At 43.1% G+C, this 20,714-nt stretch overlaps 1 protein-coding gene across 1 annotated transcript in view; it reads left to right on the plus strand.

Moving 5' to 3' along the window:
* ITSN1 (intersectin 1) overlaps window positions 1–20,714 on the plus strand; it is a 2,682,533-nt gene that overhangs the window by 386,339 nt on the left and 2,275,480 nt on the right. Inside the window, exon 8 of the mRNA XM_044072770.1 lies at window positions 1,325–1,437. Within this exon, the coding sequence (XP_043928705.1) occupies window positions 1,325–1,437 (113 nt within the window). The remainder of the gene's footprint in view (window positions 1–1,324; window positions 1,438–20,714) is intronic.

Raw genomic sequence — 20,714 nt, forward strand, 5'->3', positions numbered from 1 at the left:
TTTTTATCCATGTCTTCCATGGATGATAATTGTGCAGCTGCAACTTGGGCTAATCCTCATACCTTTATTACTCATTACAAATTGGATCTGGTCTTGAGGGGAAGAGCAGCCTTCAGCTCAGCAGTGCTCAGGCATATCTTTCTTTAGAGTCCTCCTGGGATTCAGGTAGCTGGGGACTGTGTTCCAGTTGTTGAGGAATGAATGAAAATTGACAGCATCAGATAAAGAAGTTACTTACTCACCATAACGTTTCATCTGTGGTGTTCATTTTCATTCTTCAACTCCCGTCCCTCCAACCCCCTACCATTTGGTTTGTGACTTCTGGAAGAAAGAAAAGATAAGGGAACCAGTGTTCCTGCTTTTGAGCTCCAGGTATTGGTTTCTCATCTTAGTGTTTCTTTTTTTCTTTGAAGCTATAAGGCTAGCAAACAAGATCTGAGGTATGGTAGGAGACTAGAGCATTATGGGTAAGGGAGGAGCTCAAGAGTTTCCAGTGTGCACGAGCAGTAAAAAGCAGCTAAGTCGCATCCGAGGGTCTGATCAGAACCCAATTGTGAGGAAGACTGAAAATGGACAAACGTTATGGTGAATACATAACTTTTTTTTTTACGCAGTACTGTTTCTTATCTGCATGTTGTGCAGGTTATGTAGCATAGGCTGAAAGCATCTTTGTCTGAATATACTTGCTTTTCTTCCTGGGAGTTTTACAGTACACACTTTTTTCATGTCTTTATCAAGGACTCTGTTTTCAGACATTTACATCTTTCCTAAAAGTACAAGACTGAAAACTGGATTACTTTTTTATGATGCGAGAGAGACTTGCTCAACTAAAGCATTTGTAATTATCATGTTAAAATACTGTAATCAATATTATTACTGGATGATTGTTGGAAGACATTTCTTTAAAGGATACTTGTTATTGATCATAATGTTACTGCAACTAGGTTTTGGTACAAGCTGCTGTAGTGTAATTATAAAAAGTTGAACCTTAAAGTACAAATACTTATTTACTTTAAACACAAAATTGTACTATTCAGCATTTTAACCTTTTGGCTTGAAAAAGACATTTTCAGACTTCATATAGCTTTGCTCTTTTAATCTTCTATTTTAATAGTATGGTTCAGCTCTGCAAGCTTCATGAAGACTGTTGTAAAAGCATGAAGGCATTTACAATTAGAACCCACACAGAAATATCAGCCTGGCTGTAGCACAGAGGTTTCTTACTGTCCAAACAAATGGTCTGGTGATGATGAACTTCATCTCAGGCACTTGTCCATCTGCCTTCGCACTCTGTTGACTTGTCTTTGTCTCATTATCTTTACAGAAGAACCCGTTCTGGAAGTGGTATTGCTGTCATTAGTTCAGTATCAGTGGATCAAAGGTTACCAGAGGAGCCAACGGAAGAAGAGCAGCAGCAGCTAGAAAAGAAGTTACGAGGTAATTTAAAATGTTAAAAAGTGATTTTGAGTGTCCTGTGTATTTGTACTGTGTTAAAATGACATTTTTTATTTCCTTTCACAGTATCTTTCTGCCTAATTTCTAGCTTTCTGTTCTGCTGTATGCCTTCTAGTATTCTTTCTCTCTCAACCTGAGAAGCAGTGCATGGGTGGGGCTATGAAACTGTGTTAAGTTATTATGTTACTGAACTTTGTATCATGGGCCAGTGCTATGCGAAGATGTTGCAGTCATCCATTAGGCATTGTTTCCTTGATTGCTAGCAGATGTTAAGTATTACACCATATACACAAATTCTGTGTATATCTGTTTTCACACTGAGCCTGGATTTTAACAGCAGTTTATTTGATCCCCCGTGGTAGTGATTGGTACACAATCCATGTTTCCTTAATGTACAAAGTGTAATATTCACTGCTTCTGTGTACTGTAACTTAAATCTTGAGCTTAGATCACTTGCACTGCATCAAGCACAAAAGTTATTGGATTGATGCCTGTCTTTAATATGCAGGGCTTGCCTGCTGAGCATCATATCACTTTTGCTTAAGGAGTTTTAATTGATACATTTTTGATACTATGCAGACACCATTACCTGTACTTTAATAATGCTATACTGCAGTTGATCTTGAGCAACGTATGTTCATAGGTTGGTACTAGGCTATCGGCCCTAGGGCCTATACAAGCCTAGCCATAACAATTCCCTGGCTATTCCTTCCCACACTATTAACTTCCCTGGACCCCTGTCTAGCAGGGTGACTAATGTGATCCCCGGGGTGAATTTCCTTTCTCCCATCCAATCATCAAGGTTCCTTTTGGAGAGGGCCAAAGAGGCGCTCTGCTTGACATGTATGGGCAGTCTATTTCAGAGTCTGGGGAGTCTCTGGGTCAGGAACACCTATCCCTCCAGCATGTTTTGTTTATTGTGATGACAAGATTTAGATCCCTGGAGCGTGTGGCTGTGAGGGATTGGGGTTTATTTAAGTGTAGCATGTCCAACAGTTCTGGGTCTGACATGGCTTTGTATGTTAAGCAGAGATCGCCTCGGAGTAGACGATATGCGACAGAGTATAGCTAGAGTTTTTTAAGGCAGTCAGCATAGGGCATCTGCTTTAGGCCTGTGATTCTTTTAGTGAGGTATTTCTGCGGCCTTTCCAGTTGTTGCGGATGTCTTGAGAGGTACATACCAAATGGGGCTTTGTATTCTATAATCGGTCTAATGAGGGATGAGTACAGTGGAGGACAATGACCTCCTTTTTTCTGGATGAAAAGCCCTTCGTGATGAGGTGTGCCACATAGAAGGATTTCCTGACTGTTGTGGCAATGTGGTTATTGAAGGTGAGACCACTGTCCACCTGTGTCCCTAAGTCTCTTATCACACTTTTGGTATTTAGTGTACTGCCACCTATGTGATAATTCACGGGCACATGTTTTTTCCCAAAGGGGATATAGGCGATAGGAGATATATGTGAAAAGCAAAGATGAATGAGGGGGAAGATAATTGTGGATGTTTATTACTACATACACTTGCATGTGTATGTGTAACTGTCTTGTTTAATCGAGAATACTTCAAATGACCTACTTTACATCACTGACAGAAAATAAATACTTTTTTCAGAAATTAAAGACATGCGTAAATGGGTGTGCCTTCGTTGAAGGTTGAACGTTGAGCTAGCACTTCGGCGTTTGTGAAAATCTACTGCCAGTCATTAGCAGACCGGAGTTCCGCTGTGGCGACCCCTAACCGGGAAAAGCTGAAAGATAACAACATTGTGGTTTTTACAATGCTTGCAATCAAGTGTTTCAAACTGCGTTATGTCACTCTGTGCGATGTAAGCCTCTAACCTTTGTAGATATACACAGTCACAACCAGCTGTAAAACTTAATTTTTGCGTTTCCTGGTGAGACACTATCTTTCTGCAGATTTTACTACTTCACTTTTGCAGCCTGTCATATGCAACAGTATATCTGTGCAGAAGCTTAGTTGATAAAAAAAAAAGCCTCTCCTTACTGTGTCATTTGCTTTAGTGCACTTAACTGGTTAACAACTTACCATTTTCTAAAGGCTGTCCCTTGGCTGGTTTTGCTATTTTTTATACAAAAGCCTCTGTTTTCAAAATGTTTTAATGCACATTACTGGCAGAGTTGTCTGTAAGCCAACATTAGATTGGGCTCCTACTCTGAAGGACAAAGATGCAGCTGTAGCTTGCATTTTAATGAAAATAATCAATTGTTTACATTCTTTATGGCTCTAGATATAAAAAGAGTTTCAAAAGATGAGTTTTATACAGATACCTACTGATGTTCTTCATGTTTCAGTGTTGCAGTCATTACATTTGGGTTATCTGCTTGCAGGTAGCCCTCAGTCGGCCTGATTATCTAAGTCTTAGGTCCTGCTTTGATTGTTGTCTCATCTTCCATGACGTCAGGCAGTCAGGGGTATAAAGCATGCAGCTGATGCCATTACAATAGTCTTTCTTGCCGTGCGGTGTCCGAAGCAGAAACAGTTTGCAAGTGCCAGTTGGCCGACTCCTGAAATTTTCATTTTCGAGTTTTAGATCCAAAGTCTTCAGCAAAGCTAAGTACCCCATTGGGGTTCCTTTTTCTTGCTCTAAACCGATGTCAGTAAAAGTTAACAATTGTATTACTTGTGGAAAGCAAATACCTCATAAAGGCTTTCATTCGTACTGCATTCCTTGCTTAGGCCCAGACCACGATGTCCCTCGCTGTTGGTTTTGTGCCTTATTCAATCCTCAAACTATTCGTCGTCTGTTCATTTTCTCATCTAACTATTTTGGTACTCTGTTCAATTATCCAGAAATGGCTTTGGTAAGTCACCCGACTACCAACATTCTGAAAAAAAACGCAAAAATAAAGACAGAGACAGACTGCATAGGTCCAAAGCTGCCGACGACGCTTCAGTTAGCTAGTCACCAGTTTGCCAGTATTCAGTGAGGCACTTTCGCAGCCTGATACCCGCTACTTCAGAATCACAGGCTTCTACTGAGATCCATTCGGAGTCCGGTATGCCGCAAAATGCTTTTTCAACTATGGAACCTCCGGAAGTCTCTACTTTGGATGGGTCCAAAGCCGCTGTGCAGGCACTGGCTTCTGAGGGTGTATTCAGGCTTACTGACTTGCATATTAAACCAACGCAATCTTCTTCAAGGCCTAAAACTCGATCCACACCTAGAAAACCGACACCCAGACAGGATGATCAGGCACCGATGCCTAAAAAACAAATGATAAGAATGGCTGAAGACCTTATTACTGTAATCAGGGGAAGCCACCCTTCTCCCTCTAAGAGACCTAGAACTTATTTTCCTTCTGATTCTTCGGATCAGGATTCTGACATTTCTGTTTCTTCTGATGACCAGGATTTGCCCTTATCTACCTATGAGGATTCTGATGCAGAGGACTCCATTGCCTCTGCTTTCCCTCCAGAAGATTTCTCTTTTGGTGAAACTTTGCATACCCTTAGGGTACATTTCCACTGGGAAAGCCAGGATTTCTCTGACTCCAAAAAGAGGCTTAGGGAATTTTTACTCCTACCTCAACACAGGCCTTTAGCTATCCCTCCTGTACTGAACATTGTAGATGGTGCCTTCTTGGAATTTACCCTGGCCCCAGACACTTTACCTCCGGCTCCCAGGAAACCCAACCGGTATTAAAGTACCTGAATTTCGCAAGTTCCTCTTCAAGAATCCTACAGCGGATCCAGAGACCATTTCACAGGGACCCAAAGGCATTAAGGCTACTACTGCCAAAAACCCTACCCCCTCTTAGGGAATTGTTATGGCTAGGCTTGTATAGGCCCTAGGGCTGATAGCCTAGTACCAGCCTGTGAACCTATGATAGAGATTCCAGGGCCCTGGACAGATGGGGCAAGAAGGCATACACTTGTGCTACTTTGGCCATTAGGGCCTTAAACTGCCAGTTTCATATGTTAAAGTATCAGCAGCATATTATTGGATTACTAAAACAGAAAATGATGTTGATTCCTGACTGTGCTTAAAGTAAAGAATTACAGGATTTAATGTATTTTGCTGAACAAGTTGGTAAACATACTTTGCAATGTGGTTTTCATTCATTAGAGGCATCTTGCAGGGCTGCTGTCACTGGGTCTGTACTTAGAAGACATGCTTGGCTTAAGGAGCAAACTTTGCCAGATCATGTTAAAGCTAAATTACTGGATGCTCCCTTAAACCATGACCGCCTGTTTGGCAACAAAGCAGGAGTAGTACTTAAGATGGAGGAAAAAGCTAAATCTATGCAAACTGTTAAAGATTTCCTGCAAGTTCAGCCTCCCAGATTTAGTAGGCACTTGCCTTCTAAGAATTGGTCCTTTCCTGTCTCTTCCAGGTCTCCTCAGTCCAAACCCAGGACCAGCAGACCACCCAGGCTTCAGTCTCAAGGTGCTCACAGGCCTGAGCAGTAGGAGGCTCCCACTTCCAAAGCTGGAAGTAGTAAGACACCCCCCCTATGGTAATGTCACAATGACTTGACCTTAAAACTTCCAGGCCCTGCTCAACTGACTGTTCTTTTATGGGGAAAGATTGCCCTGCATGCAAAAAACTGGGAACTCATTACCCAAGACAAATGGGTTTTAAATATAGTTTTCCAAGGATACAGATTCCACTTCCACTCCTTACCAACCCCAAACGGTTGGCCAGACCTACCCTCAAATCAGTGGGCAGAGGCTCAAAAGCAGATTCTCTCTCTTAAATATCAGGGCTATTCAACCTGTCCCAGAAGAGGAATGGGGGTAAGGTTTTTACTCAAGACTTTTCCTGGTACCCAGAAAAGACAATTCCTGGTGTCCTATCCTGGACCTGTCTATCCTAAACACCTTTTTGGTAATCCCAAAATTCAAAATGCTAACTGTTCATCAGCTGCTTCCCATGCTAGGCAAAAATGCCTGGTTGGCAACATTGGATTTAAAGGAAGCTTACTTGCACATCCCAATAAGGGAATCTTGCAGAAAATACCTACGCTTCAGAGCAGGCTACATGCACTATCAGTTCTCTGCATTGACCTTTGGTTTATCTACTGCACCCAGGGTATTCACAAAGTGTCTAGCTCCAGTCATTGCATTCTGCAGGCAAAGAAATATTCAAATATACCCTTACCTGGACGATTGTCTAATTCAGGCAGAAAGCAAGGACATGCTATTAAATCATCTGGCATTTGTAAAGAAACTGCTAACTTCACTGGGGTACACCATAAACGAAAAGAAATAACACCTAGTACCCTGCCAAAAAATTGTATTCCTGGGAGCAAGCTTGAATACAACTTCCCAGATGGCCTTCCTCATGCTAGAGAAACAAGTTTGACAGCCTGCTTCATATTACTGGCCACAAAAACCCAGCTATCTGCAAGGAAAATATTGCAAGCCCTGGGGTTCATGACCTCTTGCATTCTACTAATTCCATATGCAAGACTGCATATGAGGAAACTACAATGGTATCTAAAAAGCCTATGGTGTCAAAATTCTCAGGACCTAGAATCAATGATTCCTGTCATTCCTTGTATAAAGATAGAGTTCCTTTGGTGGGCAGAGGCCTGCCACTACAACAAGGGACTGCCATTCACTCTACCCCCTGCCACCCAAACCCTAACAACAGATGCCTCAGACTATGCAGGGGGGGCTCACTTGGCAGGGCAGTGCATTCAGGGCAAATGGAACCAGAGTCAAATGCACTTGCATATCAATCAAAAAGAAATGTTAGCTGTGCAGAATTCTCTGACAGCCTTCAAGGACCACATTCTTCCAGGACAATTATTGGTAAAGACGGACAACGCTACTGTTATGTGGTACATAAACAAGTAGGGAAGAACCCACTCATACCCTCTCTGCCGACTAGCCATGGCTCTGTGGAATACAGCCTTGAGCTACTAAGTGTACCTACAAGCTCAGTTCCTGCCAGGCAAGCTAAATACACTGGCAGACGACCTAAGCAGAAATCTTATGGACCCACACTAGTGGAAACTGGAACCAAAGATATTCAAAATTTTTTGAAACAAATAGGGGAGCCCAGAGATAGACTTGTTTGCTTCCCCTCAGAACTACTAATTGGACAAATTCTGCACAAGGACTCCACACAGACAAGCATGGAAAGTGGATGCCCTGTCCTTCATCTGGAAAAAACTATCAGTTTATTACCCCCCCCCCCCGCCTCTGCTCTCCAAAGTTGTACTAAAGATCAAACAGGACAAACCAAGGACAGTACTGTTTGCACCAGACTGGCCTTGCCAACACTGGTACCCCCTCTTGCACAGTATGTCACTGTCGGAACCATGGCACCTGCCTCAGATCCCTTCCCTGCTGTCCCAGCAGGAGGGCCAGATTCTGCACCCCCAGCTCCAAACCTTGAACCTTGTAACGTGGCTAATTACCTGAGCTGTCCATTACCATCCCTCAGTAAGCAAGCGATGGATGTCATTCTGGAGGCACGGAGGCCTAGTACTAGAAAATTCTATGCTGAAAAGTGAAAAAGATTCTGTTCCTGGAGCCACACTCGGGATGGGCACAACAGTTCCCAATTTACCACATATTCTTCTGTACTTACCTGGGATGCTTCACAAGGGCCTTTCATTCTCTTCCATTAAAATTCATACCTCTGCCATTTCAGCACGTTATAATATGGAGCCACCCCTCTTCTCTCATCCACTGCTGAAGCAATTCCTCAGAGGGGCCAAAAACTTACGACCACACCCAGGAGAGCCCCTACTTTAGCCTGGGACCTTAACTTTGTATTGGAAAAGCTCACTCTACCTCCCTTTGAGCCAGCTGCAACTGCAGAGTTGAAATTCCTTTCTTGGAAAAGAGCCTTCCTTCTAGGCATCACTTCAGCAAGAAGGGTGTCTGAACTACAGGCCCTCATGGCAGTGGAGCCTTTCATCATCTTTCATGCGGACAGTGTGTCCCTCAGGACCAACCCTTCTTTTATGCCCAAGGTGGTATCCAATGTGGCCCTTAATCAGTCCATTCATTTGCCAACCTTTTTTTCTAATCCACAGAACAAAGGGGAACGAATACTGCACTCCTTGGACATGCACAGACAACTTAGATTTTACTTGGGCAGGACTAAGCCTCTCAGGAAATCTGAACAGCTGCTGGTTGCATTTGCTGCAGGGGCAGAGGGGAAGGCCATTTCAAAGCAAACCATTTCTAAGTGGATAGGCCATTGCATTCATTTCTGCTATAAGCACCATGGAAAACCTACCCCACAGGGGATAAGACCCCATTCCACCAGGGCTGTATGATCTGCAGCTACTTCTACAGCCTTTCTCAGAGGTGTTCCTACCAGGGACATCCTAGAAGCTGCTACCTGGAGTTATGTACATGCCTTCACCAAGCATTACCACTTGCCAATTTTTTCTAAATCCAGAGCTGGCTTTGCCACTGCAGTCTTCCAGGGCCTAATAGCTGGTCCTAATGCTATCTAATTGTCTCCTCTCTTCCTTAGCTTTGGGAATCTACCCAAATGTAATGACTGCAACAGTGAAACATGAAGAACATAGTACAGTTGTGTACACGTACCATAAATGTAGACTTCGAGTGTATTCACTGTGAAAGTCCTGGTTACCCTCCCTCCGGCCCCCTGACTTCTATTGACTTCATTATAGTTAAAGCTTTCTGGTGTATTTGCTTTTTGTTGGAGGTGTAACCTTGTATATAATTGCTTCCCATTAGGAGGGCACCTGACATCTGCGGAAAGAATAATGGCATCGGCTGCATGTTTTATACCCCTGACGTCATGGAAGATGAGACAGTAACCGACGCAGGACCCAAGACTTTGATAATCAGGCCGACTGAGGGCTACCTGCAAGCAGATAACCCAAATGTAATGACTGCAACAGTGAATACACTTGAACATCTACATTTATGGGAAGTGTACACAACTGTACTTTTTTGAGACCTGTAATCACACCAACATTATGATTTTTTTTTGGGGGGGGTGGCGGCGATGGACTTCCAAAATGGCTGCATACTGATGTACAGGTTGAACAGAGAATGTTCAGGTTTCACTGTTGCAGTCATCACATTTGGGTTATCTGCCTGCAGGTAGCCCTCAGTCGGCCTGAATACCAGAGTCTTGGGATTTTTGCGTCTGATGCTGTCGCTTCTTCCATGACGTTAGGTCGTCAGGGGTATAAAACATGCAGCTAATGCCATGACATCAGTCTTTCTTGCCGTGCGGTGCCCGTAGCAGAAGCAGTTAGCAAGTGCCTGTCGGCCATCTCCTGAAATTTTCATTTTTCGAGTTTCAAACCTGAAGTCTTCTAAAAGATAAGTACACCGTTGGGGATCCTTTTTTCTTGCTCTAACTGATGTCAGAAAAAATTAATAATTGTCTGTGGAAAGCAAATACCTCAGAGATTTTCATTCTTACTGTGTCACCTGTCTGGGTGCAGACCTCGACGTCCCTTGCTGTCTGTTTTTTTGCCTTGTTCAATGCCCAAACTATTTGTTGTCGGGCTATTTTTGTCGCTAAATTCTTTCACTGTCTTTCTTCGTATTCCGAAATGGCTTTGATAAGCCATCTGACTACCGATCTTCCAAAAAAAGTAAGGCTAAAGACCGACAAGACCGCATAGGTCCAACACTGCCGACAACGCTACTGCTAAGCTAATCACCAGTCTGCCAGTACTCAGTGAGGCACTTTCACAGTCCCTGATACCCGCTGCTACAGATTCGCAGGCCTCTACTGAGACCCATTCGGTGTCCGGTATGCCACAAGATGCTTCTTCAACTATGAAACCTGCGGATGTCTCTACCTTGGATGAGTCCGGAGCCGCTGTGGAGGCACCGGCTTCTGAGCGTGTATTCAGGCCTTCCGATTTTCGTATTAAATGTTTCAAACCAAAAATACTGAATTTCTCAGTCCTAGAGTTCACACTACGCCCAGGAAACTGACGACCAAAGCACATTCTGAGGCCCACATGCCACAAAAGCAAATGCTTAGAATGGCTGAAGACCTCATTACCTTAATTAGAGGAAGTCAGCCTTCCCCCTCAAAAAGACCAAGAACTGATTTTCCTTCTGATTCTTCTGATCAGGAATCTGATCCTTCTGATTACCGGGACATACCCTTATCTACCTATGAGGATTCTGATGCAGAGGATTTCAATCCTTCAGCTTCACCTCCAGAAGTTTTTTCTTTTGGTGAAACCCTGTATACCCTTAGAGAGCATTTCCGCTGGGAGAGCCAGGATTACTCTCAGTCCAAAAAGAGACACTGGGAATTTTTAAACTTGCCTCAGCACAGGCCTCCAGCTATCCCTCCTGTTCTGGAAATTGTAGTTGATATCTTCTTGAAATCCAGCCTTACCCCTGATACTTTGCCTCCAGCTTCCAGGAAACCTGACAGGTACTTCTGACTCCCACAAATTCCTCTTTAAGAATCCCACTGAGGATCCAGAGACCATTACCCAGGGACCTAAAGGCATTAAGGCTACAACTGCCACAAATCCTACCCCTTCGGACAGGGGTTCTTGGGCTTTAGACTGATTGGGTAAGAAGATATACACCTCTGCTACTCTTGCCATTAGGGCTTTAAATTTCCAGTTTCGTATGTTAAAGTATCAGCAGCATATTATGGAGCTAATTAAACAGGAAATAATGTTGATTCCTGATTGTGCAGAACACAAAGATTTACAAGAGATAATGCATTCTGCTAACCAAGTTGGTAAGCATTCTTTGCAATGTGGATTTGATGCCTTAGAAGCATCTTGCAGGCCTGCTGTCACTGAGTCTGTTAGAAGACATGCTTGGCTTAAGGAACAAAACTTGCTAGATCATGTCAAAGCACAATTACTAGATGCACCATTAAACAAAGAGCGTCAATTTGGTAATAAAGCAGAAGTCGTCCTCAAAAGGATGGAGGAAGCTAAATCTATGCAAACTGTTTAAGATTTCTTACAGGTACAGCCACCTAGATTAAGTAGGGATTAGCCTTCTAAAAACTTGTCTTTTCCTATCCCTTCCAGGCCCTTAGTCCAAACCCAGGGGCGGCAGACCACCAAGACTACAGTCTCAGGTTATGCACAGATCTACGCAATGGAGTGCTCCCATGTCCAAAACAGGGAGTAGTAAACCATCATCCTATGGTAAAATTGCACAGTGACTTATCCTTAACTCTTCCAAGCCTTGCCTAAGTACTTGCACCTTTAGGAGGGAAACTTGCCCTGCATGCCAAATACTTGGGAGTACATTACCCAGGACAGATGTGTCTTAAACATTGTTTCCTAGGGATACAGATTCCACTTCCACTCTCTCCCAACCCTAAGCGGATGGCCAGACCTACCCCCCCCCCCCAAACCACTGGGCAGAGGCCCAAAAGCAAATACTTTCTCTCTTCAGTATCAGGGCTATTCAACCTGTCCCAGCAGAACAAATGGGACAAGGTTTTTATTCCAGGCTGTTCCTGGTACCCAAAAAAGAAAACTCTTAGCGTCCTATCCTGGATCTGTCTATTCTTAACACCTTTCTGGTGGTTCCAAAATTCAAAATGCTAACTCTCCAGCAGCTGCTTCCTATGCTAGCCAAGGACTCCTGGCTAGCAACCTTAGAATTAAGCTTATCTACACATCCCCATAAGGGAATATTGCAGGAAATACCTAAATTTCAGAGCAGGTTCTATGCACCATCAGTTCTCTGCACTTCCCTTTGGCTTATCTACTGCGCCCAGGGTATTCACAAAGTGCCTAACCCCTGCCATTGCATATTGCAGGCAGAGAAGAATTCAAATTTACCCATACTTGGACGATTGCCTGATTCAGGCGGACAGTCAGGAATTGCTACTACAGCACCTGGCATTTGTAAGGAGACTTCTGACTTCACTGGGATACATCATCGATGAAAAGAAATCACATCTGGTACCCAACCAACAGATTGTATTCCTGGGAGCAAGCTTGAACACAGCCTCCCAGATAGCATTCCTCACTCCAGAAAAACAAATTTATTTGACAAACTACTTCAGTCTGCTGGCCACCAAAACCCAGCTATCTGCAAGAAAAATACTGCAAGCCCTAGGTTTCATGGCCTCTTGCATTCTACTAATTGCATATGCAAGGCTGCATATGAGGAAACGTCAGTGGTACCTAAAAAGTCTCTGGTGTCAACATTCTGAGGACCTGGAAACAATGATTCCTATCATTCCTTGCCTAAGGACAGAGTTCCTTTGGTGGACAAAAGCCTGCCACCACAACAAGAGTCTCCCTTTCAGTCTACCCCCTGCCACCCAAACCATAACAGATGCATCAGACTATGCATGGGGGGGCTCACATGGCAGGGCAATGCATTCAGGGCAAATGGAACCCAAAGCAAATGCTCCTGCATATCAATCCATCAAAGAAATGTTAGCTGTACAGAATGCTCTGAAAGCCTTCAAAGGCCTTATTCTTTCAGGACAACTATTGGTAAAGACGGACAACACCACAGTTATGTGGTACATAAACAAGCAGGAGGGAACCCATTCCTACCCACTCTGCAGATTAGCTGTGGCTCTGTGGAACACAGCCTTGAGCAACCAAGTACATCTGCAAGCTCAATTCCTGCCAGGCAAACTATATTCACTGACAGACGACTTAAGCAGAAATCTCATGGACCCACACAAGAAGCAGAAATCTCATGGACCCACACGAGTGTAAACTGGAACCCAAAATATTCAAGCTTTTGAGGAACAGGTGGGGGGGCACCAGAGGTGGACCTCTTTGCTTCCCTTTAGAACTGTCAATTGAGCAAATATTGCACCCAGAACTCCCCACAGCCAAGCTTGGAAAGTGGATGCCCTGTCCTTTACCTAGGAAAGCCTCTCAATCTATGCCTTTCTCCCTCTGCCCTCCTCTCGAAGGTTCTACTAAAGATCAAACAGGACAAACCAAGGACAATCCTGACTGCACTAGACTGGCCATGCCAGCACTGGTATCCTCTTTTGCGCAGTCTGACAGTAGTGAAACCATGGCACCTGCCTCAGACCCCCCTCCCCTGCTGTCCCAGCAGGAGGGTCATATTTTGCACCCTCAGCTGCAGACCCTGAACTCCTCACCAGCAACCCTAAGTAAGCAGGTGCTGGATGTTATGTTTGAGGCAAGGAGGCCTAGTACTAGAAAATCCTATTTGGAAAAGTGGAAAAGATACTGTTCCTGGAGCCAGTCTCAGGGAAGGGACACAACTGTGCCCAGCTTACCTCATGTACTAGGTTACTTAACAGAAATGCTCCACAAAGGCCCATCTTTTTCTTCAATTAAGATTCATGCCTTTCCCATCTCCGCTCATTATAATACTGAGACACCTCTCTTCTCTCACTCTCTGGTCAAACAGTTCCTGAGAGGATCCAAAAATTTAAGAACTATCCCCCCCCCAGGAGAGCTCCCACCCTAGCCTGGGACCTTAACTTTGTATTGGAAAAGCTCATGCTTTCCCCTTTGAACCTGCTGCTACAGCAGAGTTAAAATTCCTCTCATGGAAAACAGCTTTACTTTTAACCATCACTTCAGCAAGAAGAGGGCCCTTATGACCATGGAACCCTTCATTATCTTCCATGCAGACAGGGTTTCCCTCAGGACTAACTCATCATTTATGCCCAAGGTCGTATCTAGTGTGGCTTTAAACCAATCCATTTGTTTGCCATCTTTTTTCCCTAATCCTCAGAATAAAGGGGAATGCATCCTGCACTCCCTGGACGTGCACAGGCAGCTTAGGTTCCATCTGGACAGGACTAAGCCTCTTAGAAAATCTGACCAGCTGCTAGTCGGCTTTGCTGCAGGGGCAGAGGGCAAGGTCATTGCCATTTCAAAGCAAACCATTTCTAAATGGATAGCACACTCATCCATTTCTCCTACAAACACCATGGGAAACGTACCTCAAAGGGGATCAGAACACATTCCACTAGGGCTACATCAACCTCTACAGCATTTCTCAGGGGAATCCCTACCAGGGACATCCTGGAAGCTGCAACCTGGAGCTCTGTCCACACTTTCACCAAGCATTACCACTTGCCTATCTATTATAAATCCAGAGCTGGATTTGCCACAGCAGTCTTAAAGGGCCTGATTGCCAGCCCTAATGCTTCTTAACTACTTCCACCCATCCTCAGCTTTGGGAATTAACCCAAATGTGATGACTGCAACAGTGAAACACGAAGAACGTAGTACAGTTGTGTACACTTACCATAAATGTAGATGTTCGAGTGTATTCACTGTTGCAGTCCTGATTACCCTCCCTCCAGCCCCCTGACTTCTCTTTACTTCTACCTTTCCTTTTTGTTTGGAATTTTTTACATCATTTGTATTTGCTTTTTGCTGGGGGTGTTCCATACCTTGTAATTGCTTCCTGTTTTGGAGCTCCTGACATCTGGGGCTAGAAAAACTGATGTAATGGCATCGGCTGCATGTTTTATGCCCCTGACGACCTGATGTCATGGAAGAAGCAACAGCATCCGACCCAGAAATCCCAAGACTCTGGTATGCAGGCAGACTGAGGGCTACCTGCAGGCAGATAACCCAAATGTGATGACTGCAACAATGAATACACTCGAACATCTACATTTATGGTAAGTGTACACAACTGTACTTTCTCTTTGTAAAAGCAGCCAGTGAAACCCAGTTATCTGGGTAGAATTCAGGTACTGGTTAGTCACTACACTATTTGGATGCCAGTAACAAAAAAAAAAATCTGGAGAAAGAAAAATAAATCAACGAGAAAAGAGAGAGACATAAATGTTAAAAATGTTTGTGAAGAGCCTTACAGCTGCTGAGCAAAAAAAAAAAAAGTTTCAGCCACAGTACATGAAGTGGCTTCCCATAATTTAGAGGAAAAGGTTAATGAAATGCATTCAGAGTTGCTTAAAGTATGACACTGGAGAAAAACATTCAAATGACAAAATCCTGAAAAAATAGAAGAAACATTAAGTGGTTATTCAGACTAGATGCTGATAAAACTGAAGAAATCAAAGGGTGAATTGAAGAAAAGACTAGTGGAATATAACACTTTCTCAAGAAGAACTGTTTCAAAGAATAGTAGAGATACCACACACAAGAAAACTGAGAATTTCTGCTGTACCAGGGAAACCTGGAAGGACCAGCCTGCATTAATTGTATGAAAGTACAAATAAGTAACTCGACTGTTGCTTATTTTGTTAATAGAGCGGGCATGGTGTGTGTATGCTCCAAATGTGGCCATAAGAAAGAAGCCAAGACGTATACCAGTAAAGTTGCAGTTGTATCACCAGAAGGAGCTGCTCCCGAAAAAATTAAGGCAGAATAGGAGACACCAAAGTTTTCATGGAAAATTATTTTTTACTTTGTAACAGGCAGAAGGAGAACAAGTTTATCCCTGCATTTAGAGGGTGTTGAGAAATAGGGGTGAGTTTTCAAGATGCTTTGCCCAATTTTCCTCAGAATATTTTTTTTTCAGGAGGAGCAAAGACATTCTTGGATGCAGAACAAGCGAAGGAGGAAATTTAAAGTTTATCCTGCAAAATGCGAGTCAGCAAGCTGAAAGGGATTTTACTTTTCATTTGTCTGACTGCACAACCTAGGGGGGGACAGTACTTGGCATTAAAACCTTTTCCTGTGTTTCAAAGGAAAATTGTTTGAGTGACAGAAAAAAAGGACAGGAGCTGAAGGAAAACAGATTGCATTTGAATGAGAGACAAATACTTGGTGATAGAGAAGAGAAAGAGTAGAAACTACAAAAGTTGGAAAGCAGGAAAGACACCAAAACTGTAAAGGGACATTTCTGCAAGTTGCAGTTTGGATAACAAATTTGCTTTTGTAACAACTGGATGTTTGTGGATTATTTTAAACTGGTTGTGGACTGTAAAGTATCATTTTTCATTTTGTCATTGTTTAGAAGAGTAGTAAAGTAAATGGAAGAAGAAACTAAGTAAAAAAACAAAATCCTGCTCTTAGTGATGTGTAAAGTAAGTTATATTTCTTCTCTTAATTCATACACCAAAAATTTATTTTAGTCAACTATCCCAGCTCTCATCCTTGCATTTCTCTCCCTCCACCCTTGCTTGGTTCACCAGCTACCTATCCAACTGCCAACAAGCCGTCCAGTGGAAAGAATCTACCTCTCCTTTCCTACCCACACCCACTGGGGTCCCTCAAGGTTCTGTTCTTGGTCCTCTGCTCTTTAACATATTTATCAACAATTTCCACCTCTCCATCCCTGACGCCTCCATCATCCAATATGCAGACGACTCCACCGTCATTTCCTCTGCCACCTCTCCCGCTGAACTACTAAAAAAACTCAACTTGCCTTCTCCAAAGCTGAATCTTGGATGAAAGCCAATCACCTTGCCCTAAATGCCTCCAAAACAAAACTAATGATCTTTACCCCTACTAGAAATTCCACTTTAGACAGAAATCTGTTCTGCATTACAAGCCACAATAAAACTCCACTAGAAATAGTCCCCTCAACCAAACTGCCATTATTGATGAAAACCTAAAGTCTGACTCCCACACACACACTGCTATCAGAAAAACTCATCAGAAGATTGGTCTCCTATACAATCGCTATCTCAGCCCCTCCACCCGACAAACACTTGTAACTACCTTCCTCCTCCCATCCCTCATGTATGGCACTCCACTATTTACCAATCTCCAACTAGGCCTGCTCTCCAAGCTAAAAGCCTGCTACCACAAAATTAACAAATTCGCTACCAATTCCAAAAGTTCATCTCATCACTGCCACTCACTAGTCACCCTCAAATGGCTACAACTCTCCAACTACCTTAAATATTTGCAACTCACCACCACTCGCACGCTCATCTTCAAACCTTCTGACTGTCCGTCCCTAGCCACTGCACTAACACCCTAAGATCAGAGAACCAAAACCTGCTTCAAGTACACAAACACTCTCATCCACCAGGCCAGCTACTACTATCCTGCACAATAGCCAAACTTTGGAACTTGCTCCCCTCTCACCTATGCAACATACCTAACCATAATAACTACAAAAGCCAGCTCTTCATATATCTATCCTCAAAATGGGAGTGTCCCTCTCATGCTCCTACCTAAATTACTTCCTCAACAGACTGTCTTCCTACCCTCCTCCTTTGTTTTCTTACATGAATATCTAATTGAGCTTTGTCTCTGTCAGCCTGGTTTAACCTAATGCATTAATCTGAATATTGTTCATTAAGTAATGTATATATATGTAAATATAATGTAATGTAGTGTATGTTTTTATGGAGCTTTTCTCCCTGGGCCTCCACTGAAAACGGGCCAACTCGACCCAGTGGACTATCCAGGTCAACAAATGCAAATAAATGAATAAATAAATAAGGTTACATTGTAAATTAGTTATTTCCGGAATGGATGAGTATTTTAATTGTGGGTGGGAAGTCTTACCAGTAACTGTTTTCTTAATGCTAGAGATAGAATAGGAATGTACCTTTTTCTTACCTGTCAGCAGAGCTCTGCAAATGTCATAAATTAGGAAATGACTGAACTGTGAACAGTGAGGTCTGTATGAAGAAACATTATTTTGTCATTGCTGCCTCACACCAGGTTGTGGCAACTACTGTAGCGGCAAATGCCGTTAATTGCTGGGTGATGAGCCTGTGAAGACAATATATCTGAGGTTTACCTACTCGTATTTATGAACTACTGATTCAGTGCTCAACCTTTCCTGTTAATATACTTTATTTATCCTGCATATAGTCGCATAGACTTAATTGCACCCTCATCCCACGTAGAGCGGGAACCACAGCTTAATCGCCAAAGTAACCCTCATCTTGGGTCTTACACTCCCACTGGACATACTCGGGATAAGGTGTAGCTATCCTTATTAGTACGACAATGAGTCCCTAAATCCAAGTGTTTACTGGCATATAGTGCTTGCCTAGTTGTTTACACAAGGGCGGGTTTTATACTTTCGGCGCACTTTGGGAAAGAGTGATACTTTCTACATTAATACACCGCAGAGTCCCTATGTGTAAGCATTTATAGCTTTGTAGAGCTCGCCTAGCTGCTACAAACAGCCCCTGAAACTTGGTTGCGTAACGCTCCGCTTCTCTTTCGGAGCCGCCATAATTTTACCACCTTTTAAGCAGTTACGGCCATCCCATGCTGAATTACAACACACCTCCCCATTTTATTTAACTTGGTCCAGCTGTATATCGCCTCTGCCTGTGAGCGGTTGATACGTGATGAATGCCTAGCTGCATTAAATGGCCCCTGTATCCTAGGAGTGTAGTGCTCTGTTTCACTTGCAGATCCACCACTTTTAACTACCTTACAATCTGTTATAACTATATTTAGCCGATAACATTGATCTTTACAGACATTGCCCAGCAGGATATAGCCTTTTTCCTGTGTAAGGTAGATAATTTGATATCATACCGCCATTCCCCAGTATAATTCTAACGCCCCTCAGTATTCTCCCACTACTCTCCCAACCTTATAAACATTGGGCATTTAAACAATCAACTGCGCCATATAACCGGCACTTATAGTGGCGTGCATCTAGCGGCTCTGTTACTGTGGACCTCTGTCAACAGACTTTCTTCCGCTCTATTAACCCCATCACACTGTGTATTGTAAAGTGTCTTTAAAACTAATAATTATTTTTTTTATAGTATTATAAGAATACTTAGTAACTGTTGTAATTGTGAACTACTCTTTTCATACTGTGTATTCAAGAAGGATTTTAAACTACTCATATATGCTGTTATAGATAAGTATTTTTGCTGGTTCACAGAGGGATTATCTTCTCTCAATGTTATTACAGCTCCTTGCCTAACTGGGTTTACTGCTTTTACTTAGTATTGCCCTGAATATATAGTTGTAACTAGCTCTATTTGCAGTTATGGTAGTGTGATAAAGTTACAGTGTGTTGTAATAACTTAGGTTACAGCTGTAACTGTGTTTGTGCAACATCTTTACCTGCTCCTTAATGTTGTAGTGTCTGCATTACCACCTTCTCTCTCTCTATCTATTACCAGCTCTGTTTTCCAGTCTGTCCCTGCGCCAAACATCTATATGATTGTTTAGACCCTTCTAAGCTAGACAAGCTTCATAGGCAGGATAGCCAGCAGCCAACCACCCCCTCAGCCATTTACTTCCATGCTTTTATATAATTCTTACCTCTCCCTATCCTCCCTGTTATATTCTCTTGAACTCCCTCACATCCCCCTAACCTGAATAAACTAGCAAGGGACCTCTCTTTGCTATCACCCGACAGCCCACTAGACACTGTTTCTAGCACAGCTTACTATATTGCACTGCCTACCCCATTGCTGTATCCTCTCCCTCTTCACTAGCTCAGTTCTTCTCGGACTAACTTACCTTCCAACTCCCCTTAGTCATAAGGTACCCTTGTTCAGCTTCTTCTCCTCTAATCATCCTGACTTCCTTCCCACTTGACTGTGTGCTTTCTTCTACAGTCCCCCATGTTTAGACCTACCTCGGGATCTCTCTCTCTCCACTGATTGTCTTCCACCACACTCTACTGTCTTGGCTCATCCTGCTCCGTTTGCCCTTCGGGCTCACTCCGCTCCCCTACCCTGCCCCCAAATTCCACCCGCCCCCACTACTACATTTATTCCTCTAGAAGACACACCCTCACTTCACAAACTCCAATCAAACACACCTCATCATTAACACCCTCAACCCCTCTTTCATCACTTCACACCTACTCATAACATAACTTAACTTCTCCTCTACCTCTGATAGTCATACTACTACTTCTCACTTGCGCTACAAATCTAACCCTTATTAACTCTCTTATCTCCCATACCTTTAAAATGCATACATTATTAATCCCTTCACAACTCCAACTACTGATCTGCATCTCACTCCTACCTCCTTTAGCCACTACCTATCTCCTAACTTCATATGAACAACCAGTCCACTACTCCCTAACCTTTCCCTCCTTACACACCTCTTCACTTATACTCCCTTTATTCTCAACTTCCATAAACCTAACTTATAAAGCCAGCTACCAACTACCCAAATACCACAGACTTGTACATATCAAGTTTAACAACCTCAAAACTAAAAAATCACTAGTCTGTCTCTGTAAGCCTCTCCAACTTAAACAATTAATACTTATCCATGCTCTATTGGATGGGGACATTCATCCTAACCCTGGCCCTCAACATACCTATTCTGCAGGAAACACTAATCAAGATACAACTACTACCCTCTTACCTACCAAACCTGGCAACTCACTCTCTGTTGCTCATGTTAATATTCGTAGTATTTGTAACAAAATTGCTCAAGTTCATGTCCTCTTAGATGTCCACCGA

The sequence above is a fragment of the Protopterus annectens genome, chromosome 5.part1 (genome assembly GCF_019279795.1).
Source record: "Protopterus annectens isolate FY-2018-M chromosome 5.part1, PAN1.0, whole genome shotgun sequence".
Taxonomy (NCBI): Eukaryota; Metazoa; Chordata; order Ceratodontiformes; family Protopteridae; genus Protopterus; species Protopterus annectens.